This window comes from Cricetulus griseus, chromosome 2, assembly GCF_003668045.3.
Source record: "Cricetulus griseus strain 17A/GY chromosome 2, alternate assembly CriGri-PICRH-1.0, whole genome shotgun sequence".
Classification (NCBI taxonomy): Eukaryota; Metazoa; Chordata; class Mammalia; order Rodentia; family Cricetidae; genus Cricetulus; species Cricetulus griseus.
This window is the reverse complement of record NC_048595.1, coordinates 182180823-182199218: the sequence shown is the minus strand read 5'-3', so window position 1 is coordinate 182199218 and position 18396 is coordinate 182180823. Positions and strand designations below refer to the sequence as shown.

At 42.9% G+C, this 18396-nt stretch overlaps 1 protein-coding gene across 1 annotated transcript in view; it reads left to right on the top strand.

The window, feature by feature from the left end:
- Lmnb1 (lamin B1) overlaps positions 1–18396 on the top strand; it is a 39754-nt gene that overhangs the window by 15465 nt on the left and 5893 nt on the right. Inside the window, exons 2-8 of the mRNA XM_027400930.2 lie at positions 3375–3531; positions 3995–4120; positions 5422–5592; positions 7421–7546; positions 12656–12876; positions 13809–14034; positions 15525–15629. Coding sequence (XP_027256731.1) covers positions 3375–3531; positions 3995–4120; positions 5422–5592; positions 7421–7546; positions 12656–12876; positions 13809–14034; positions 15525–15629 — 1132 coding nt within the window. The remainder of the gene's footprint in view (positions 1–3374; positions 3532–3994; positions 4121–5421; positions 5593–7420; positions 7547–12655; positions 12877–13808; positions 14035–15524; positions 15630–18396) is intronic.

The following is an 18396-nucleotide window of genomic DNA, read 5'->3' as shown; positions in this document are numbered from 1 at the left end:
AGAGGCCTTGCCCTTCTTTGAGTTTTCAGTCCCTTGAGGGAGCTAAGTATCCCTCAGTACTGGGCTCTGTGTCCTCAGTGTGTCTCATGTGTAGAGGTGGCACCTGCATTTCCACTGTTAATGTTGTGGACTGAAGAAGGAGAGGAGAATGATGCATGAACACAGAACATTTGTTTGGTGTTGAAAGGTGCTTGGGTGTTGTGGAATATTTTGATTGCACTCTGACATTGCCGAGACTTGCCAATAAAATTAAACCTTGAATCAGGGGGTGGAGCCAGTGACTAGCCGATACGAGAAGCCAACAATTTGGATAGAGAAGACACACAGGCAGGAAAGGGCAGGGAATTGAGTTTGGCACTTCCTTTTTGGTTCTGAGACAAGTGAAGACAGTTGTCTCTTGCAATGTCTCCAACCAAAAAACAAGGTCTGCTAGTTGCTACTCAACCTTGAGCTAGCAGGTTTTCACCACAGCCTTTGACTCCTAAGTCTTATTGATAGATAGGGCAACAGAGACCTTCCTTCCTTCCTTCCTTCCTTCCTTCCTTCCTTCCTTCCTTCCTTCCTTCCTTCCTTTCTTCTTTCTTTCTTTCGGTTTTTTTTTTTTTTTTGAGACAGGGCTTCTCTGTATCTTTAGAGGCTGTCCTGGAACTCTCTCTGTAGACCAGGCTGGCCTCTAACTCACAGAGATCACCTCTCTCTGCCTCCCAAGTGCTGGGGTTAAAGGCATGCTCCACCACTGCCCAGCCAAGAGAGTTAAGTCAAACCTACATATTGCAGCTTCAGCAGGGCGCTGGCTGTGGGGCTGTGGGGCCCACAGATGATAATCAAAATATCAGTAGATTCATGTGCAGCTGCTAAACCTACAGGAAAACATCACTTGGGATATTCCAACAGCTGCAGGAAATGTCTGCTACCAGCTTCCATGGCAGACAGACCCACAAATCCATCTCATTCTTTCACTAAAGCACCAGGTAGCTACATTCATGAGCAAAATCTACTCTACCTAACTTGTCTAACTTGCTGTTTCAAGTAGTGCATACTAAACCCTTAGTAATGCTTGCTCAGTTAAATAAATAGGTCCCCAAGTTTAGGAACTGAGAACTCTCTGTTTCTATCTCATGTACCTGTGTATAAGTGGCTGACGCAGGAGCCCTCCTTAGGGTCCAGTCCAATCAATGCCTGTTGCCTTAACTTCAAGGGAAGGCCATGGTAGCTTGTAGGGCAGATCTTGATTGACTTGGTCTCAGAATAAATTTGGCCCTTACTGTAATCAGAGGGCTATCACTTCACATTGATTTTTTTCTTTTTTAAGTTGTATATTATGTGGGTGGGTAGTTTGCATGTTTGTAGTCTGTACACCATCTGTGTGCAATGCCCCTGGAGTCCAGAAGAGGGTGTCAGATCCCTGGGTCTGGAGTTATAGACAGGTCTGAGCTACTTAGTATGTAGGTGCTGGTAATAGAACCTGTGTCCTCTGGAAAAGCAGCCAGTGCTCTTACCTGCTCTCTGAGCCACAGGAAGATAATAAAGGACTTAATCCGAGGGCTTTTACTTTTGGAATGATAAGCTCTCTTTTTCCCCTGTGAGACAGGGTCTCACTGTGTGGTCCTGGCTGTCTAGAACTCACTACATAGACATATAGGCTGGCCTCAAAGAAGAGATCCACCTGTCTGCCTTCCAGTGCTGGGATTTGAGGTGTGCATCATTGCACCTGACTTGGAATGATAAAATCTTAAGCCTCTTTTGGTGTCACATGGGCTTCATAGGGTTACCCGAGTGAGTACCTCATACTCAGAGATCTGTCTGCCTCTGTCTCCTGAGTGCTAGGATTGAAGGTGTGTGGCCACTACTGTTGAGTCATTTCTCCAGCCCCAAAGCCCCAAATGTTGTTTCTTTTTTGGTCTCAAAGGCAAGCTCCCGTGATATCTAAAGTAAGTGTGTGTGTGTGTGTGTGTGTGTGTGTGTGTGTGTGTGTGTGTGTGTGTGTGTACATGCCACAGTGTGCCTTGGGTTCTGTTCCCAGCACACAGTGAACTGGTGAGCCTGTGTCTACAATCCTAGCACTTGGAGGTGTAGGCAGGAGTGTCTTGATTTCAGGCTTGTCCTTGGCTATATAGTGAGTTCCAGGCTGATATTCGCTACATGAACTTGACTCTAGTGATTTTCCTTAGGTCCTAGGTGTATGCATGATATGTACTTAGCACTGGCATTTTATAGTGGGATAAACTGGTGACTGTTTCACAGGCTTCTACATGGGTGGAGACCCAGGGAGTGAATGAGTGCATTTGGTTGTAATTCAGCAAGGTTGAGTTCTCTTTTAGAAAAGAGGTGTGTGAATGTTTGTGTCTGTGCACTTTTGGATGCAGGTGCCAGAAGAGGGTGTCAGATCTGTTTGCAGCTGGGGCTTCGTTTGTTTAATTCAGATTCTAGAGCTCCTCATTTAGCAGCAAGTGAGTTTAACCATTTCTCTAGCCCAAACAGAAGATTATTTGTTTTAATTCAAATTTTAAGAAGTTGCTTTGTCCCTTCTAGACTAGTTTTCAGCTAAAGCCTGCCATCTTGTGGCCTTAAGCACACAGAACTTAGCAAAAAAAGATTCTATTGTTGGGACTAGGTCTGTCATGTCGCCATGGGTAAGGAGTCTTCTCCTTAAATTACACTTTCTTACCATTAAGTCAATTTATTTTAACATTAGCACTACAGTTTTAATTAGAGCAAGTATTCAGAATCTTGATATAGTGAAGGCTTTCTTGTGTAATTAATGGTAGAGATTTATTTTAATGGCAAACATTATGTCTTTTGAATTGTAATTGTTCATATATAAAAGAACATTACTTTTCCAATGTAGCACTCCATGTAGAGATTTCAAATCACCTTATTAGAAACAGAAGGTGCTTGTAAACCTCTTGGCATCAACAAACTGCCATTGATAGTCAGATTTTATGTGAGTGAATGTCTCTCTGGCATGTGTATCTGCCCTGCATTTGTGACTGGGGCCTGTGGAAGATGGAGGAGGGTGTCTGATCTCATGGAACTGAAATTAACAGGTGACTTACCATGTGGGTGCTGGGACCTGATCATGGGTCTTCAGTAAGAACAGCAAGTGCTCTTAACTCAGAGCCATCTCTCTAGTCCCCAGAGACTAGGTCTTACGAGGCTCTTCATCCCACAGTCATTAGTTAACATGTGATGGGGAAAATGTCATCTTCTACCCAGAACTCTTTGATCTGATCTGATGCTCCTGGGTTAGCTTCTGTAGTTTCAGTAGACCCATGCATTCAGTATTCAAATTGCCTTGATTTCTCCCTTAAGCAGGCAAAGAGAAGGTCCCAAGACAGGGTGGTAATGTTGTCTGTGTTTTTCTGCTATTACAGTTACGCTAAGAAGGAATCGGATCTTAATGGAGCCCAGATGAAGCTTCGAGAGTATGAGGCGGCACTAAACTCTAAGGATGCAGCGCTGGCTACTGCCCTTGGTGACAAAAAGAGTTTAGAAGGAGATTTGGAGGATCTGAAAGATCAGATTGCCCAGGTAAGAGTCTGCCTCTGGCCCGTATTTGGTTGATTAGGTGGCAGTCTTAAGCCATGGTCTATGGGCTTATTTATTTATTTATATTAAGATTTTTTTTTTAAATGAACTCTATTTGTGTTCTTTGTTGGCTTCCATGGTAGCTTCTCATTACTTCTAGTCTGGGTTCTGCAGGCCTTGCTGCTTTCCTGGGCACACCCGTCCTCTCTGCTTTCAAAGCCTGTTTCATTATTGTACAGGAACAGTGATGCGTGAAGGATTGCTCTCCCTCTCTGTAGAGGACTGCAGTTTGATAGGTGATCTGAGGTGATTTCCTGGGGTAGAACCAGCAAATGACCATGAAGTTAAAATGAGATAATCATGTTATTTGATATATAGGAACTCTTAATGCTTGATCTGATCCGTATCTTAAACCATTACCAGATGGTCGCCATATAATCTTTATCATTCTTTTTCCTCCTCATAGCTGGAAGCATCCTTATCTGCTGCCAAAAAGCAGTTAGCAGACGAAACTTTACTTAAAGTGGATTTGGAGAATCGTTGTCAGAGTCTTACTGAGGACTTGGAGTTTCGTAAAAATATGTACGAAGAGGTAACTACATAAAAATTTTCTTTTTAAAGGAAACAGACTGAGTGTTGTGTCTCTTATCTGACCTCTGTGTGGGTCAAAGTTGATTCATAGTTTGTTTTGCTTAGTTACAGGTGTCCCCTGCTCTGCCATCATGTATGTTGTCTTAATGTTAGTGGTGATGAAACTAGAAATGTTTCTTCTACATAAAATAATAATTGGAAAACAGCAACGGCAACATAGGCAACATTATTTAGTATTTTTTATAATGGGAAATACGTTTGAATATTTGGTCTGTCTTTTTAGAATGATCTTGAAACAATACTTACTCTTCCAAGGGTTTTCCAACATTGAGGATACTGCTCAAAACGTTTAATCTCTTCGTTACAAACAGTTAAGGAGGAAAGGAAGAGGAAGGCGAAAAACAGTAAAGGAGATTGACAAGGATTTGGCCGTAGTCTGGGCTCAGTTTTTCTCTAGCTAAGCCTTTTAAACAGCCCTGAGATCCAGGGAGTCGGGAGCAGAGCTGTGATTTCAACCCTGGGTTTCGGGGTTGTTTTCAAGTATGTTTTCCTTTTTAGTGGTTAAGAGAACTGTGGAGAAATATGAAGAAAAAAGAGTTAGGATGAGGCATTGGGTAGATGATAAAATCTGTACTTAACCTGTGAGGTCTTAGGTTCAATCCCCAGCACTATACAAACAACTTTAATGGGTTATGGTGCCCCCTTGTGGCTTCTTTAATTATTCCTGCTCAAGACAAGTTAATAGTGAGAAGTTAAAATGGCAATTTTGGACAGTTTCTTAAAATAGGTAAGATAACAACTGAGTTAGTCAAATGACATTAGTAAGACCCTGCATACATTGTTACTAATAGTGTAACATATTACTGTATCTAAGAAAGTAGATCATTATGTAGAAACTTTGAGGTTGTGCTGTCAGATTTGACCTTCCATATCTTTTAGAGGCATCCATAGGATTGCCAGTAAAGCAACTTAGAAACACAAACCCTGGTTAGTGTTTGGTGTAGTATATTGTCTAGGTCCCTACAGTTGCATGGTGCTTTAGAAAATCAGGCCATTTTTTGACTTCAATAAAGTGAAATAGCTATCCCCCTGAAAAGAGCTAGGAGGTTCCTAGGACTTGAGGTATGTCATTATGCCATTAGTTATACCTAGAGATGTTCTGCCTGAAAACTGAAAGGCAACACTGTATCACGTGCCTGTTCTGAGACAGGACAGGTTTAGAGGTTAGTATATGACCCATCAGGCTGGTGCTTGTATGGCCTGTGTAAGCAACTTGGTTTTATGTTGTTTTTCTCCCTGCAGGAGATCAATGAGACGAGAAGGAAGCATGAGACACGTTTGGTGGAGGTGGATTCCGGGCGGCAGATTGAGTATGAGTACAAGCTGGCGCAGGCTCTGCATGAGATGAGGGAGCAACATGATGCTCAAGTGAGGCTGTACAAGGAAGAGCTGGAGCAGACCTACCATGCCAAGGTGAGCGCTAGTCAGGGTTTGTTTGCACATTTGCCAGTTCCTTAGTCATTCTGAAAAATGGGACTTGTTTGTTTTGGTCTAGGTATTCTCTTTTAAGTTTTATTTATGTATTTTATGTATATAGGTGCTTCGTCTGCATACCAGAAGAAGGCAGTAGATCCCATGGAACTACAATCATAGACGGTTGTGAACCACCATGTGGGTGCTGGAAGTTGAACCTGAGTCCCGAAGAGTAGCCAAAACTCTTAACTGCTGAGCTATCTCTCCAGCCCTGGGAATCACTTTTAAAAACCAGAACAAGGGCCTGGAGAGATGGCTCAGCAGTTAGGAGCCCTGGCTGCTCTTCTAGGGGTTATGTATTTATTTCTCAGCACCTACACGGCAGCTCACAACCATCTGTAATTGTAGTCCCATGGGACCTAATGCTCTCCCTTTGCTTCAGTGTGGTGCACAAATGTACATGTAAACAGAATACCCATACAACATAAAATAATGAAAGAATTTAAAGAAGCTTTAAATAATTAGAAAAAAAGAAGGAAGAAATGATTCTCTTATCCTTTAGGAATAAACATAATGAATGTATTTTTAATGCAGCTTCCTATAGACTAAACACTGTTAAGACGTAGATGAAAATGAGGTTATCCAATATTACTAGGAGCAAGGTTTATGTTTGTGTCAGTGGTCACTCATGCCACATCAGAGTAGTTAAGCCTTTCCAGCCCGGTTCCTTCTGGTGCCTTTCTGCATGCTGCTGCTAGTGTGTGTAGACATGCCACTCCCTTTGGGTTGTTGCTGGCCTTTTTGCACACTCCTGCGCTCTAATGTCCACATTGCAAGTGTATATAGATGTGCCACTCCCTATGGGTTGTTGTTTTATGGAAAAGACAATGGAAAATCTGACTTTGTTTCAAAAGTGTGGAAATATCCCACTTATATGAACAGATCACATGATACATTCTTTTTTTGGGCAAATGATTTTTCTCATGTTAAAAAATATTAGTTAGAGGCAGAGTCAGAAAGTTGATGGGGTCATTTAAAATAATTTCCATTGCTTGGCCTCACACTGTTGATGTTAAGTGTCAGTCACTTAGTGAAGCAGTAATGGGCATTGCATATAATCGAGCTCAGAAAGAGTTCCTTCAGCCACCCAGCCCTTGCTGAGTGCTGGCAGTGAGCTAGAAGTGAAAGAATGAAAGAATCCCACAGACTGGACTAGAGAAATTTGGGAAGGAAGGTAGAAACAAAACCTCACCGTCTCTGTTTCTCATTCTCTCTGTAAAACAGGTGTGCGCGCGCGAGTGTGTGAGTGTGCTCGCACATGTGTACACACACACACACACACACACACACACACACACACACACACACACCACACACTTGTGGCATTTGGAGATGTAGGTATTGTTTTTCTGAGACCCACTCTGCTTCTGAAAGGAAGAGCCAATCTGTTTACAAGTCTATTCTGTGTTAGATTTGCTGTATTTGGAATATAGAATATTTCCTTTACAAACATCACTACAGTCAAAGTTTTCGTTGCTGCTTCTTTGTCAGTGCTACCCTAGATAGTAAATAGTTAGTGGATGGAATACTGGAAAAGTAAATTCAGTTAATGACCTCGATACATTGAAATTGTGGCAATTTGTAGTTTTAGAAGTGAGTCTGAAAACTCAGGTGCGTGGTGATGTACGTCACGGACAGTCATGATTTTCCTGTGTTTCGTCAGCCAGTTACCAGTAGGGCTCAAGCTGGAAATGTCTTGGTGAGTCATGCTTCCTCATTTGTCAACTCTACATTACTAGATAAGACTGACTGCTTCCCCTTCTTACAGCTTGAGAATGCCCGACTGTCCTCAGAGATGAACACTTCCACTGTCAACAGTGCCCGGGAAGAACTGATGGAGAGCCGCATGCGCATCGAGAGCCTGTCCTCCCAGCTTTCTAACCTGCAGAAAGAGGTAAGCAGGCACCTACCTGCCTTGGAGCAGATTTGGAGTTATGCTGGAAGGCTGGCTGCCTGGGTCATCGCTGTCTGCCTGTTACCGACCTGTGCCACTTTTCTGTCTTTGTCACAGATGGAACATATTCCCTCCTGTCTTTTTATAGTCTATAAATATCCTGTAGCTTTGTGGTAATGCAAATTCAAGGCCAACCTGGGTTATGAAGTGAATTCCTGGCCAGCCTGGGCTACATAGTGAGATCTGTCTCAAAATCCCCTCTGAGTAGCACCTTACTCCTAACCGGTTAGGAGGTTATGAGGAAACCTGCCGATGGATCACTCGCTGGACACCGCTGGTGTGCCGCAATAGTGCTGAATCCCATCTTAGCTCCCACTCATTCTCTCCCATCACTCTTGGAAACCAAATTGTGGGGCAATGCCTTCTTTCTCCTTGCAGTTGAAATTACTCGGTGGTTATGAATCTCTGTATTCATTAAAAGTCACTGGCCTCATCAACTTTCTGGTATACGTCATTGACAAGTGACTGTGTTTCTCCGTGTTGACTGGCTGCCTGCTGTGGTGGCATGGCTCGAGGTCAAGTGAAGCAGGCCTGGATGTGGCTTCAACTCGGTCAGTGTTACTGTGGGGTGATGCCCATGAAGTGACACGTGGACTCACACACTGTTGGGCATCTTTAATGACATGGGAAGTGACTCCTGCCTTTGTTTTCCTGAGGGGAGAAACTCGATTAAACTTTATGCTATTTTATTGAGCAGCCCCCTCCTTTCTCCTCCCAAATTCTTTTTAGGTATAAAAGCATTTATTGTGGGCTTTAGAAAGTAAATGAGTCACATGAAATAGTGTAATAGAACAGTTAACAGATTTTTACATTGCTGCCTTGTGTACTTTATTACTTGTGTCATAAAACTTTAAATTATTTTAGAATAAGTTTGTTCTGCTAAGAGTGGACTGTTCACTTGACCAAACCACAGACCAAGGTGAGTTTAATGACTTGCCTGGAGGCTTCAGGGAAACAAAGGGGTTCCTCTTCCTTCCCAGTATTCCCTTCATACCCAACTCTTACCCAAAGTTTTCTTTGAGGAATTTGCCTTCTGTTGCACCATCTATTTATTTTAGTCCTGTTGGGCTGCTATAACAAAATACTATAAGCTACACACATGTATGTGCATGCACGCACACACTCCCAACTCAGGTCCTCAGGATCGCTTGGCATGCACTTCATTGATCGAGCTAGCTGCAGAGGCCCTCATTCAGGATTGGAAAGGCTAAGGCCAGGGAAGATTGAATGGTGAGATCAATTCCTTATCCTTAGATCAACTGCCTAGTGTCTTCCTGTGGGAAGGGCAAATAACTCACTACTGAGCTGGAGACTAGGATTCTATCTATCTATCTATCTATCTATCTATCTATCTATCTATCTATCTATCTATCTATCTATCGTTTTTCGAGACAGGGTCTCTCTGTGTAGCTTTGGAGCCTATCTTGGCACTCGCTCTGGAGACCAGGCTGGCCTCGAACTCACAGTGATCCGCCTGCCTCTGGCCCCGAGTGCTGGGATTAAAGGCATGCACCACCAACGCCCAGTGAGAGTAGGATTTTAATACGTAAAATTTGGGGGAACATTAATTGGTATGCTTCTGGAAATGGGCCATTGTGCTCCTACAGTGAGTTGATACAAGCCCTCTGTTAGATCTTTGTTTTACAGCCGAGGAGGCGAAGACTTACTGTGGTAAATAGCAGTAGATTTGGGGATTTGTATTGTGTGTCCTGGTGTTGTTGAGTCATGGTGGTTTCGCTATGCTGCTGTTGGGCTGTAAGTGCTTGCTTCTGCAAATGTAAACCGTGGCTCCTGACCTTCTGAAATTTAAGATTGAAGCAGCCTTTCAAGAAATACTTTTAGAAGATAAGTTTAAGTATATAGATGATAGCAATATTGTTTTGGCATTAGAAATTGCATGCAGTACTTGTGTTTGGTCCAAGTCTGCCTGCCTTACAAGAGTCTGCAGTGGCATACCAGAAGCACCCATAGTTCTGGTTTTCTAACAGCCAGACTTTGGGAACTATTACTGCATTTGTATCATAGATGAATCAGTATCACTGTGTTATGATTTATAAATAAGACCTGGGGCTAGCACAAGAACACTTAGTGTTCTCTTTGAGGATCTGGGTTTGGTTCCCAGCATCCACAGGACAATTCAAAACCATCTAACTCCAGTTCCAGGGGTCTGCTACTCCCTGGTCACCTTTGTGGGCACCTGGCACTCACATCACAGGTACACGTACATGAACGCAGGCAAAGCACTCAGATCCATAAAAACAAATTAAGTCTTAAAAAAAATAAAAATCTGAGATGATCCAGTGTCAGACAAAGCTGTAGTGTTGAGGCAGGATCTGGAGGTAAGCTAGTTCCACCCCTTCATGGTGTAGTGTGGGTGCTGCCTTAGGCTAACTGCAGCTGTCTAGGATTGGATGGCAGGTCTGGGGGCGTCTATCTGGATCTGACCTCTTAGTTTCTTCCATGTCTACACAGGTATAAACAGATATTTAATGTAAAACTTAACATTTCCATTTAAAATAATGAAACAACTCATAATGGCTTACAAAGGTTTATATATAGGTTGATTTTCACTCTTAGTTCTGTATAATCAAAAGCAGTATACCATAGAGACATTGTCTCCGTGCTAACTTGTTACTTTTCCTTCACATTTATTATGTGCATGTATGTGGGTATGTGCACCAGGGCACATGTGGAGGGGAGAGGATGACTTGTGGGAGTTGAGTGTGGTCTACTCCTTTCATGCCGATTCTGAGGACTGAACTTAGGTTGTTGGGTTTAGTGGCATGTACCTCCTACCCACGGGACTATGTCACAGCCCGACTGTTTTTTAGTGTTTGTTTTGTGGCTCCTTCTGTCCTCTACTGGCCACTTTTCAAATACAGTGAAAAGATTGTAGATTAGATATTTTGACTCTATCTTGTTTAGAAAGGAAATAGAAATAAATGAGGTGTGGGCAGGGAGTGGATGCCTCAGCATGGCCTGTAAGTGCAGTTCAGCAGAGGTGTCTGAGGCCTTCGTATAGTCTCCCTCCTTTTGTGCCCTCACTGACGGCTTGTGGAGGTCAGAGGCTACTTTCTGGAATTGGTTCCCCCTTTCAACATGTGGTTTCCAGTCATGGAACTCTGGTTACCAGGCTTGGTGACAAGTACCTTTACTGACTGAGCTATCTTACTGGCCCAATACTGGTCAAATTTTAGATTCAGAGTAAAGTAGAAACAGGACAGTCCTCTGTCTTACCTGGTTTGCCTGCGTTGGCATCTTGTGTTATTTACTGTGGGACATTGGTCAAATGCAGCCACAGTGTATTGCTGTTAAGTAGACTATAGGCTAGTTGGGTTCCTCCATTGTTTTCCTTACTGCCCTCTTTCTGTTTCAGGGTACTACATACTTCCTACTTTTTCCTGGTCTGACAGTTTCATAGGACTTTCTTGTCTTTTCATGACCTTGAGTTTGAGGAGGATGAGCCTGGTGTTCTAATAGATACTTTTCAGTTTGGGTTTGCCTTGTGCTTGTCACATGGACCGGCTGGTCTTTTCCAGTGCCTGTTTTCATCACCTGGTATTAAGGACCACGTCACTGGGAATGTGTGATTACAGTAGCATTTACCAGGTTTCTTTTACCGTTGAGAATCAGTGGTCTTTCATTTCCTGCTGTCTGGCCCACCCAGACAAGAATTAATAAACTCTGTGTCCTAGAGAGAGGGATCTATTACTCATTGAGCAGAACTGCTCTACAAAGCTCTTAACTGCCAAGCCACTTCTCCAGCCCGGCCACTGTTTTAGAGGCTTTGTTTCCTTGTGTTGCTGGGTATTGAACCCAGGGTCTGTTTATTTTACACACACACACACACACACACACACACACACACACCCCTACCTTGTAGAGCAGGTTATTACACCCCCCCCCCACACACACACACGTCTAGGCCTGGGGTGCCAGTGTACACACATGAGCAAACACACACAGTACACTTTTTGGTACTGGTAGCTCTACTTCTGGGCCATCTCATAAAGTAGGTTGTACATGCACAAACCTTCTCATAGAATAGGTTACACACCCTTGAGCACACATGTATATGCTAACTTAGCATAGCTATAATCTGCAATTATTTTTCTGTCTAGTCATACAGATTTATATTAAGTTAAGCAGAAATTCATGCATTTGTCTCAAATATACTGCAGGGTTCTTTTTTGGCTTCTTTTCTTTACCTATTTGTAACCCCTGAGTCTGGGAAATTTGGTTTTTATCATCCAGTTACTTGTTGAGCTTCATTATGTGTTTACAGTTTTGAACCTGGACTTGTCCCAGGAATAAATTCTAGTCGTGCAGTATTTATTACAATATCTTCCTTCCAGATTTCAGTTTTTACATAGTAGGTCCCTGTCTGCCGCTGATGTGGGTACTTGGGATTCTGAGGGCCTTAGCTTCCATCATTCGTTTTGAGCTGACTGTCTGGTCATTTCTGAGGCTACTGAGATGAATTCTGTCATGGAGAAATGTGGGTGAATGATTACCCAGTGAGCTACAAGGTTTTGAAGATGAATATGATGTAGGATGTATGATTATTTTCACTCTGTGTGCCAAACATGGCTTCTATATTTTACACATCACCATGTGGTTTGTACATGTGCTTTGCAACCAAACACGACATGATAGGGCCATCCCTAAAGGGACTGTGGCACATTAAACGTGGTAGCCAGAACCCCTTTCTTTGGTTTTAGAATATGCCCTAGCTGTTCTTTGAAGTGAGGACCTTGTAGGAAAGTCAGACTTGAAGATTCCACAGCTGTAGTAAAATGTTCATTTGGTTAACACTGAAAACTTACGTGTGCATTTCCAAACTTCAGCTTGAGAATATTTCTTTTATAAGAGCTGTATTTTATATTTTAAGGATTTAGGGTTTAATTTCTCCCAGCCAGATTGTTTGAACTCTGAGTTAGAGTTCTGTGAGGCTGTTTGCTCTCTAGTTCAGGAGATGGGTTAAAATAGCTGCCTTGTTCTCATGTTGAAATGGTCCTAGAAAGTGAATGTGCTTCTTTGACTCTGAAGTCTAGAGCCTGTTTGGAAAAGATTCAAGAATTGGAGGACATGCTGGCTAAAGAGAAAGACAACTCCCGTCGCATGCTGTCTGACAAAGAGCGAGAGATGGCGGAGATAAGGGACCAGATGCAGCAGCAGCTGAATGACTACGAACAGCTGCTTGATGTGAAGCTGGCCCTGGACATGGAGATCAGTGCCTACAGGAAACTCTTAGAAGGCGAGGAAGAACGGTAAGGCACTGGCACCCCCAGGCCCGACAAGCTGGGTTTGCTCACGGTCATCCCATCTCCCCGGATATCCAGTATTTTAGGGCTGCCCTAAGTTAAAACCTTGTCTCCTGTCTATTAAGACATCTACAGATGGTTCAGTGAAGAACAGCCCAGCTAGGATTTACTATCCTGTGCTAGGAACTCAAGCATTCCAAAGTATCTCTAAGAAACCCAGAGCTGCTGGGCAAGGTGCCACAAGCCTTAATTGCAGCAGTCAGATCTCTGTAAGTTCAATGACAGCCAGGGCTACATGGTGAAACCCTGTCTTAAAAAACAACAAAAACAAAACCCAGTGCATTCTCCACCATGAATTATCACAACTATTCTAAGTGGTTTACTTTTCTTTCAGTGCATATTTCCAAATGCATTAAATTACATCGTTAAATGCTCTCAGTTTTAAGGAAAAGAAAACATTTTTAAAAACGAAGAAGGCTACTTTGAAATTTTGTATCATCTGTTTTAAGTAGAAATAGAGTTTTTTTTAAAGATTTATTTATCTATTATATGTATAGTGTTCTGCCTTCATGTATGCCTGCATGCCAGAAGAGGGCACTGGATCTCATTACACATGATTGTGACCCACCATCTGTGTGGTTGCTGGGAATAGAACTGGGGACCCGGAAGAATAGCTAGTGCTCTTAACCTCTGAGCCATCTCTCCAGCCCCTAAAAATTTGTTGTTATTACTTTAAATATCGAGTGGGCTCTTTTGTTGGAGATTTCAAGTGTTTTAGTAATGTAATTAGAGCACTTCAGCATGGCTAAATGTTGCTTTATTGGCATTGTCTGACATGGTGAAGGATTCCTTGCCTTAGGAATGCCTGTAGAGACCAAAGCCTAGGTGAGTCAGGCGCTTGTACTCCATTAGCAGAACGTAACTCTCTCTCTGTGTAGGTTAAAGCTCTCTCCAAGTCCTTCTTCCCGAGTGACTGTGTCGAGAGCATCATCCAGTCGCAGTGTTCGCACCACTCGAGGAAAGCGGAAGAGAGTTGACGTGGAGGAGTCAGAGGCAAGCAGTAGTGTTAGCATTTCCCACTCTGCCTCAGCCACCGGGAATGTGTGCATTGAAGAGATCGATGTTGATGGCAAGTTTATCCGCCTGAAGAACACTTCTGAACAGGTAAGAGGATTGACCCATCTCCCCAGGCCTGCTTTACAGACTGCTGAGCTGCTGTGGATAGTAATAGCTGTCCACCATCTGTTTGCTTCAGTCTTAAGGACTTTTGTGGCCTGAAGAGTTTCCTTGTTCTTTCTTATGCTTATTTATTGTGGTGGTAAGGATGGTGTCTATGTGCTACAGTTGGGTATGGAGGTCAGAGGAGTCATCTATCCTTTCTCCATGTGGGGTTCTAGAATTGAACTCAGCCTATCAGCTTTAGTGGCAAACACCAGTACCCATTAAGCTATCTTCTCAGCCTAAGATTTTCTTTGTGAATCTTGTTTATGAAGCTGCTTGACCTCTGACCTAGACTTGGCCGGTTCATGATGGCCTTCCCAAAGGTAAATTAGAAGTTTTCTGTAGCCAGATTGGCAAAATTGCAATTATTAATAAAAGCTTTATGGAAGGATGTGGGTGCAGGCTCAGGTATGTTGAAGGAGCCTTCTCAAAGTTAAAACGAATGAACAACTGCCCATGATCTGATTTATATAGAAATAGTAATAATGTGAATTTCTGCCTAGGCATAGTTTGTGAGCAGGAAGTCTCCACTGCAGGGACTTCTGAGGTGTGGAAACTGGGACTTTAAAGAGCTCTGCGGTTCTGATGGAATTGTGAAGATGTAGGGTGGTGCTGGAGGAAGCAAGAGTCTCAGGGCACGGGGGAGAGAATGTCACTTGGAGCATCAGACAGAGGTCTGCTAAAAATTGTGAGATCACTCCTGTCTCACCAGACTATTAGAACTGTGTGCATGTACATGTGTTTACGGAAGTCAGACAGCACAGGCAGCTCAGCTAGAGACAGGCTCTGGGGCTGCTTGGCCACAACTTGGAAACAGAGTAGCGGCCATTGCTCTATCCTAGTGTTTGTTTCCAGATTCCAGATGCACAGCTGCTGGGAGTGTGCAGCTGACCTCAGCCTGGAGGGTAGGGAACCTGATGGCTTTGCTGTCCTCATGCCTCCCCACTGGGCAGGTGGGGCTGGGGTTGATAATACTCAGCCAGTCTGGCTTCTTGCTCTTTAGCTTGCTTTTTAAACTCTTAGTGACAACTTAATTTGGGCAAAGCTGACACAGTTGCAGAAGATAAAAACAAAATTCCCCCTTATCTTTGTCAACCATGAGTGTCTATAATTTGAAATGGAAAACTGACAAACATTTGTGTTTGTGGTTTTGATGGCTCGATTGTGTTGCAAATCATAAAGACATTCTGACTTAGCAGTGAACAGTGTCCTTTGTTGTGTTTTCATGTCTACCCCTCTTTTGTCCCCTTTAAAATTCAGACCCTTCCTGGTGGGGTGCAGCGGTCACGAAGTTACTCTTTGCTGAGAGACAGGGTTCAACGCATTTCATGGGAAGGCCTGAGCTTCAGAGCCTTTATGGGTTCATGGATGTGATTGTTTCATAATTTCCTGTATTTGTGAAGTAACCCTGTTATATTGTGTTTTGTGACTAGGATCAACCAATGGGAGGCTGGGAGATGATCAGAAAAATTGGAGACACATCAGTCAGTTATAAATATACCTCAAGATACGTGCTGAAGGCAGGCCAGACTGTTACAGTAAGTGAACTCAGTCTTATCTTAATCACAGATAAATAGTTAACAACAACAACAACAAAAACCAAAACAACAGTTTGGCTGTTAAAGAGCAGCATTTTGGAAGTGTGCTTTAAATGTCTTTATATTAGTAGGGTATTATGTGTGCTATTAAAGATTTAAAAATTCTGCCTTCAGAGTGGTGAGAATTATTGATGTTTGGAGTATGTTGTTTTCTGTTTCAGTGGGTATAATAACATAGTTCCCTTTTGACTGATACTTGCCCCTAATGCAATCTGGCTTCTGTACATCGTGAAGAATTGTAGGAAGCTAATACTGGTGTCAGCCTAAAACAGCAGCTGCCTAAATTGCTTTGACAAACTTTAATACGTTGATATCTTGACTCCACCTTACCCTTAGCTGTTTTCAGGGTTGGAGGTACAGGATTTAAGCCACCAAGTATAGTTGGTTGCACATGCCTGCAACTCTTCCACTTGGGAGGTTGAGGCTAAACATTGTGAGTTCAAAGCCACCTTGGCCTGCATAATAGCAAGACTTTGTCTCATGATGTCCTTGGACTGGAGAGATGAACCAGTTGAAAGCACCTTCTGCAGCTCCAGGCAGGTGAAATCCCAGCATACCAGGGAAGGGAGATGCGAAAAAGCTCATCACTCTTTGGTATTGGCATTTGTTAGCTGTGAGGAAGGACACTTCGTTGCCTTCAATGATTTGACTCCTAACAGACTCATCATGTCCCAATCCCAAGACTGGCTGGGCAACAGGACTTGATGGAGAAAGAAGGAAAACAAGTAATCTCAAAGTTGATGGGGAGGCTGGGAGGGAGAGGGCAGTAAGGGGAGGGACAGGGGTGGGGCATGAGTATACCCAAAATACTTCCATATGAGAAATCTCAGAATTAATTGGAAGAAAACAAAAAAGCCAGATGTGGTGGTACATGCCTTTAACCCTGGCCTAGGGAGGTAGAGGCAGGTAGATCTCTGAGTTTGAGGCCAGCCTGGTCTGTAGAGTTCCAAGATAGCCAGGGATACACAGAGAGAAACCTGGTCATGAAAATCCAAAAACACCCACTTGCTTGCTATTCCAGACTTTGACTATCAGTTTGAGTCCTAGCACCCATATCCGGTGGCTTAAAACCACCTGTGAATTCAGATCCAGGGGACCTGACACCCATCCTCTTCTGGACTCTGAAGGCACCTATATAAATTTACAAATGCAAATAAAACAGACCCCCCTGTACCCCCCAAAAGTCCTCCCAGGCAGGGATGGTACCCTGGTATTATTCAGAGTGCAAGGCTTTTGGTATAGCATCATCTAAGTTTATAGATTTTGAGAGGTGAGCTAAATGGCATTCTAATTCTTATTCTCACTTGGCTTCTATCCATATGTTCTATAATACATTTTAAACAGTAATAGATTGGGTTTTAGAGAAGTGTAAGTCATAGCAAACAAAAGATTCCTTTGTTTTTACTTAGCAAGCAAATTATGAAACAGTAAAATCTGTTGACTTTATTGACTTCAAAGAATGGATGTTACTGCTCATTGTTTTTATGGATTCCTTAGAAAAAATGGCAAGTGCTGCCAAGTGTGGTGAGCACACTTAACAATCCTAGCACTTGGGAAAACGGAGGGTAGGGGTTAAAGGTCATTCATAGCTTCACAGTGAGTTTGAGGCCAGCCTGGGCTATACGAGATCTTGTCTCAAGAAAGCAAATGAGCTGTTTATAGCACATTTGTTGTCCCCCCCTGTTTTTTCCCCCCTTTGAGACAAGGAGGTCTCTGTAACTTGGCTGTCCTGGACTTGCCCTGTACAAATCAGGCTGGCCTTGAGCTCAGCTTGCCTCTGCCTCCCAAATTCGGGGATTAAAGGCTGACACCATCACACCCGGCCTCCCCCTCCCTCCCTTTCTGACTTTGAAGTGATCACAATTCTGTCTCAGCCTCCCACATATTTATACTTTTGATCAGTACAAACCTTAATGTTTAAGATCAAAGGCTCAGAATGCAGGTTAGAACTTGTAAAGTGTAGAGAGCTAGAGAGCTTTGCCATCGCTCTGAAAATAGCAGGTGTTAATTTTGTAATAATGGGTGAAAATGAGAACAAATATCCTAACTACTCTATTCTTCTCTTTAGTAATTATAGTGAGAGAAGACTGCTTAGTTCTAGTATATGTCTTAGGGAAACTGCATAATGTGTTTAAAGAATTTGGTATTTTAATTCACAAGGTTTACATTTGAATATTCCCTGTCTCTCCTAATGTAGAGCCATTATGCCAATCACCTGCTTTTCTTGCAGGGTGTACTACACCCAAGGACTAAAAGAGATTGCTCCTGTAGGTGCCGTATAGAAGGACCCCCCCCCCCCCCAGGGTTTTTCTGTGTAGCTTTGGAGCCCGGCTAGAAGAACTCTTATTGCATGAGACAATGTGGGGCATTTTTTTTTTTTTCTTTAGTAGCTCACATTAAGCATGATCAGTTTTTTGGGACATAGTAGTGAGGGAGATTTTCCTGTGACATTGTACAAGGCAAATACAAGGATCAGTCTGAAGATCCAGAACAAGATGAAAACCCTATGTATGCTTTTAAAAATTTATTGTTACATAGTAAAAACTTGCAAAGGTATAAGGTTACTTCTGAACAAAATAGATTAAATACATAGGACATGGTGGTGCCTGCCTTTCATCTCAGCACCAGGAAGGCATATGCAGGTAGATCTATGAGTTTGAGGCCAGCATTGTTTATAGTGTCAGTTGTAGGACAGCCAGGGCTACAC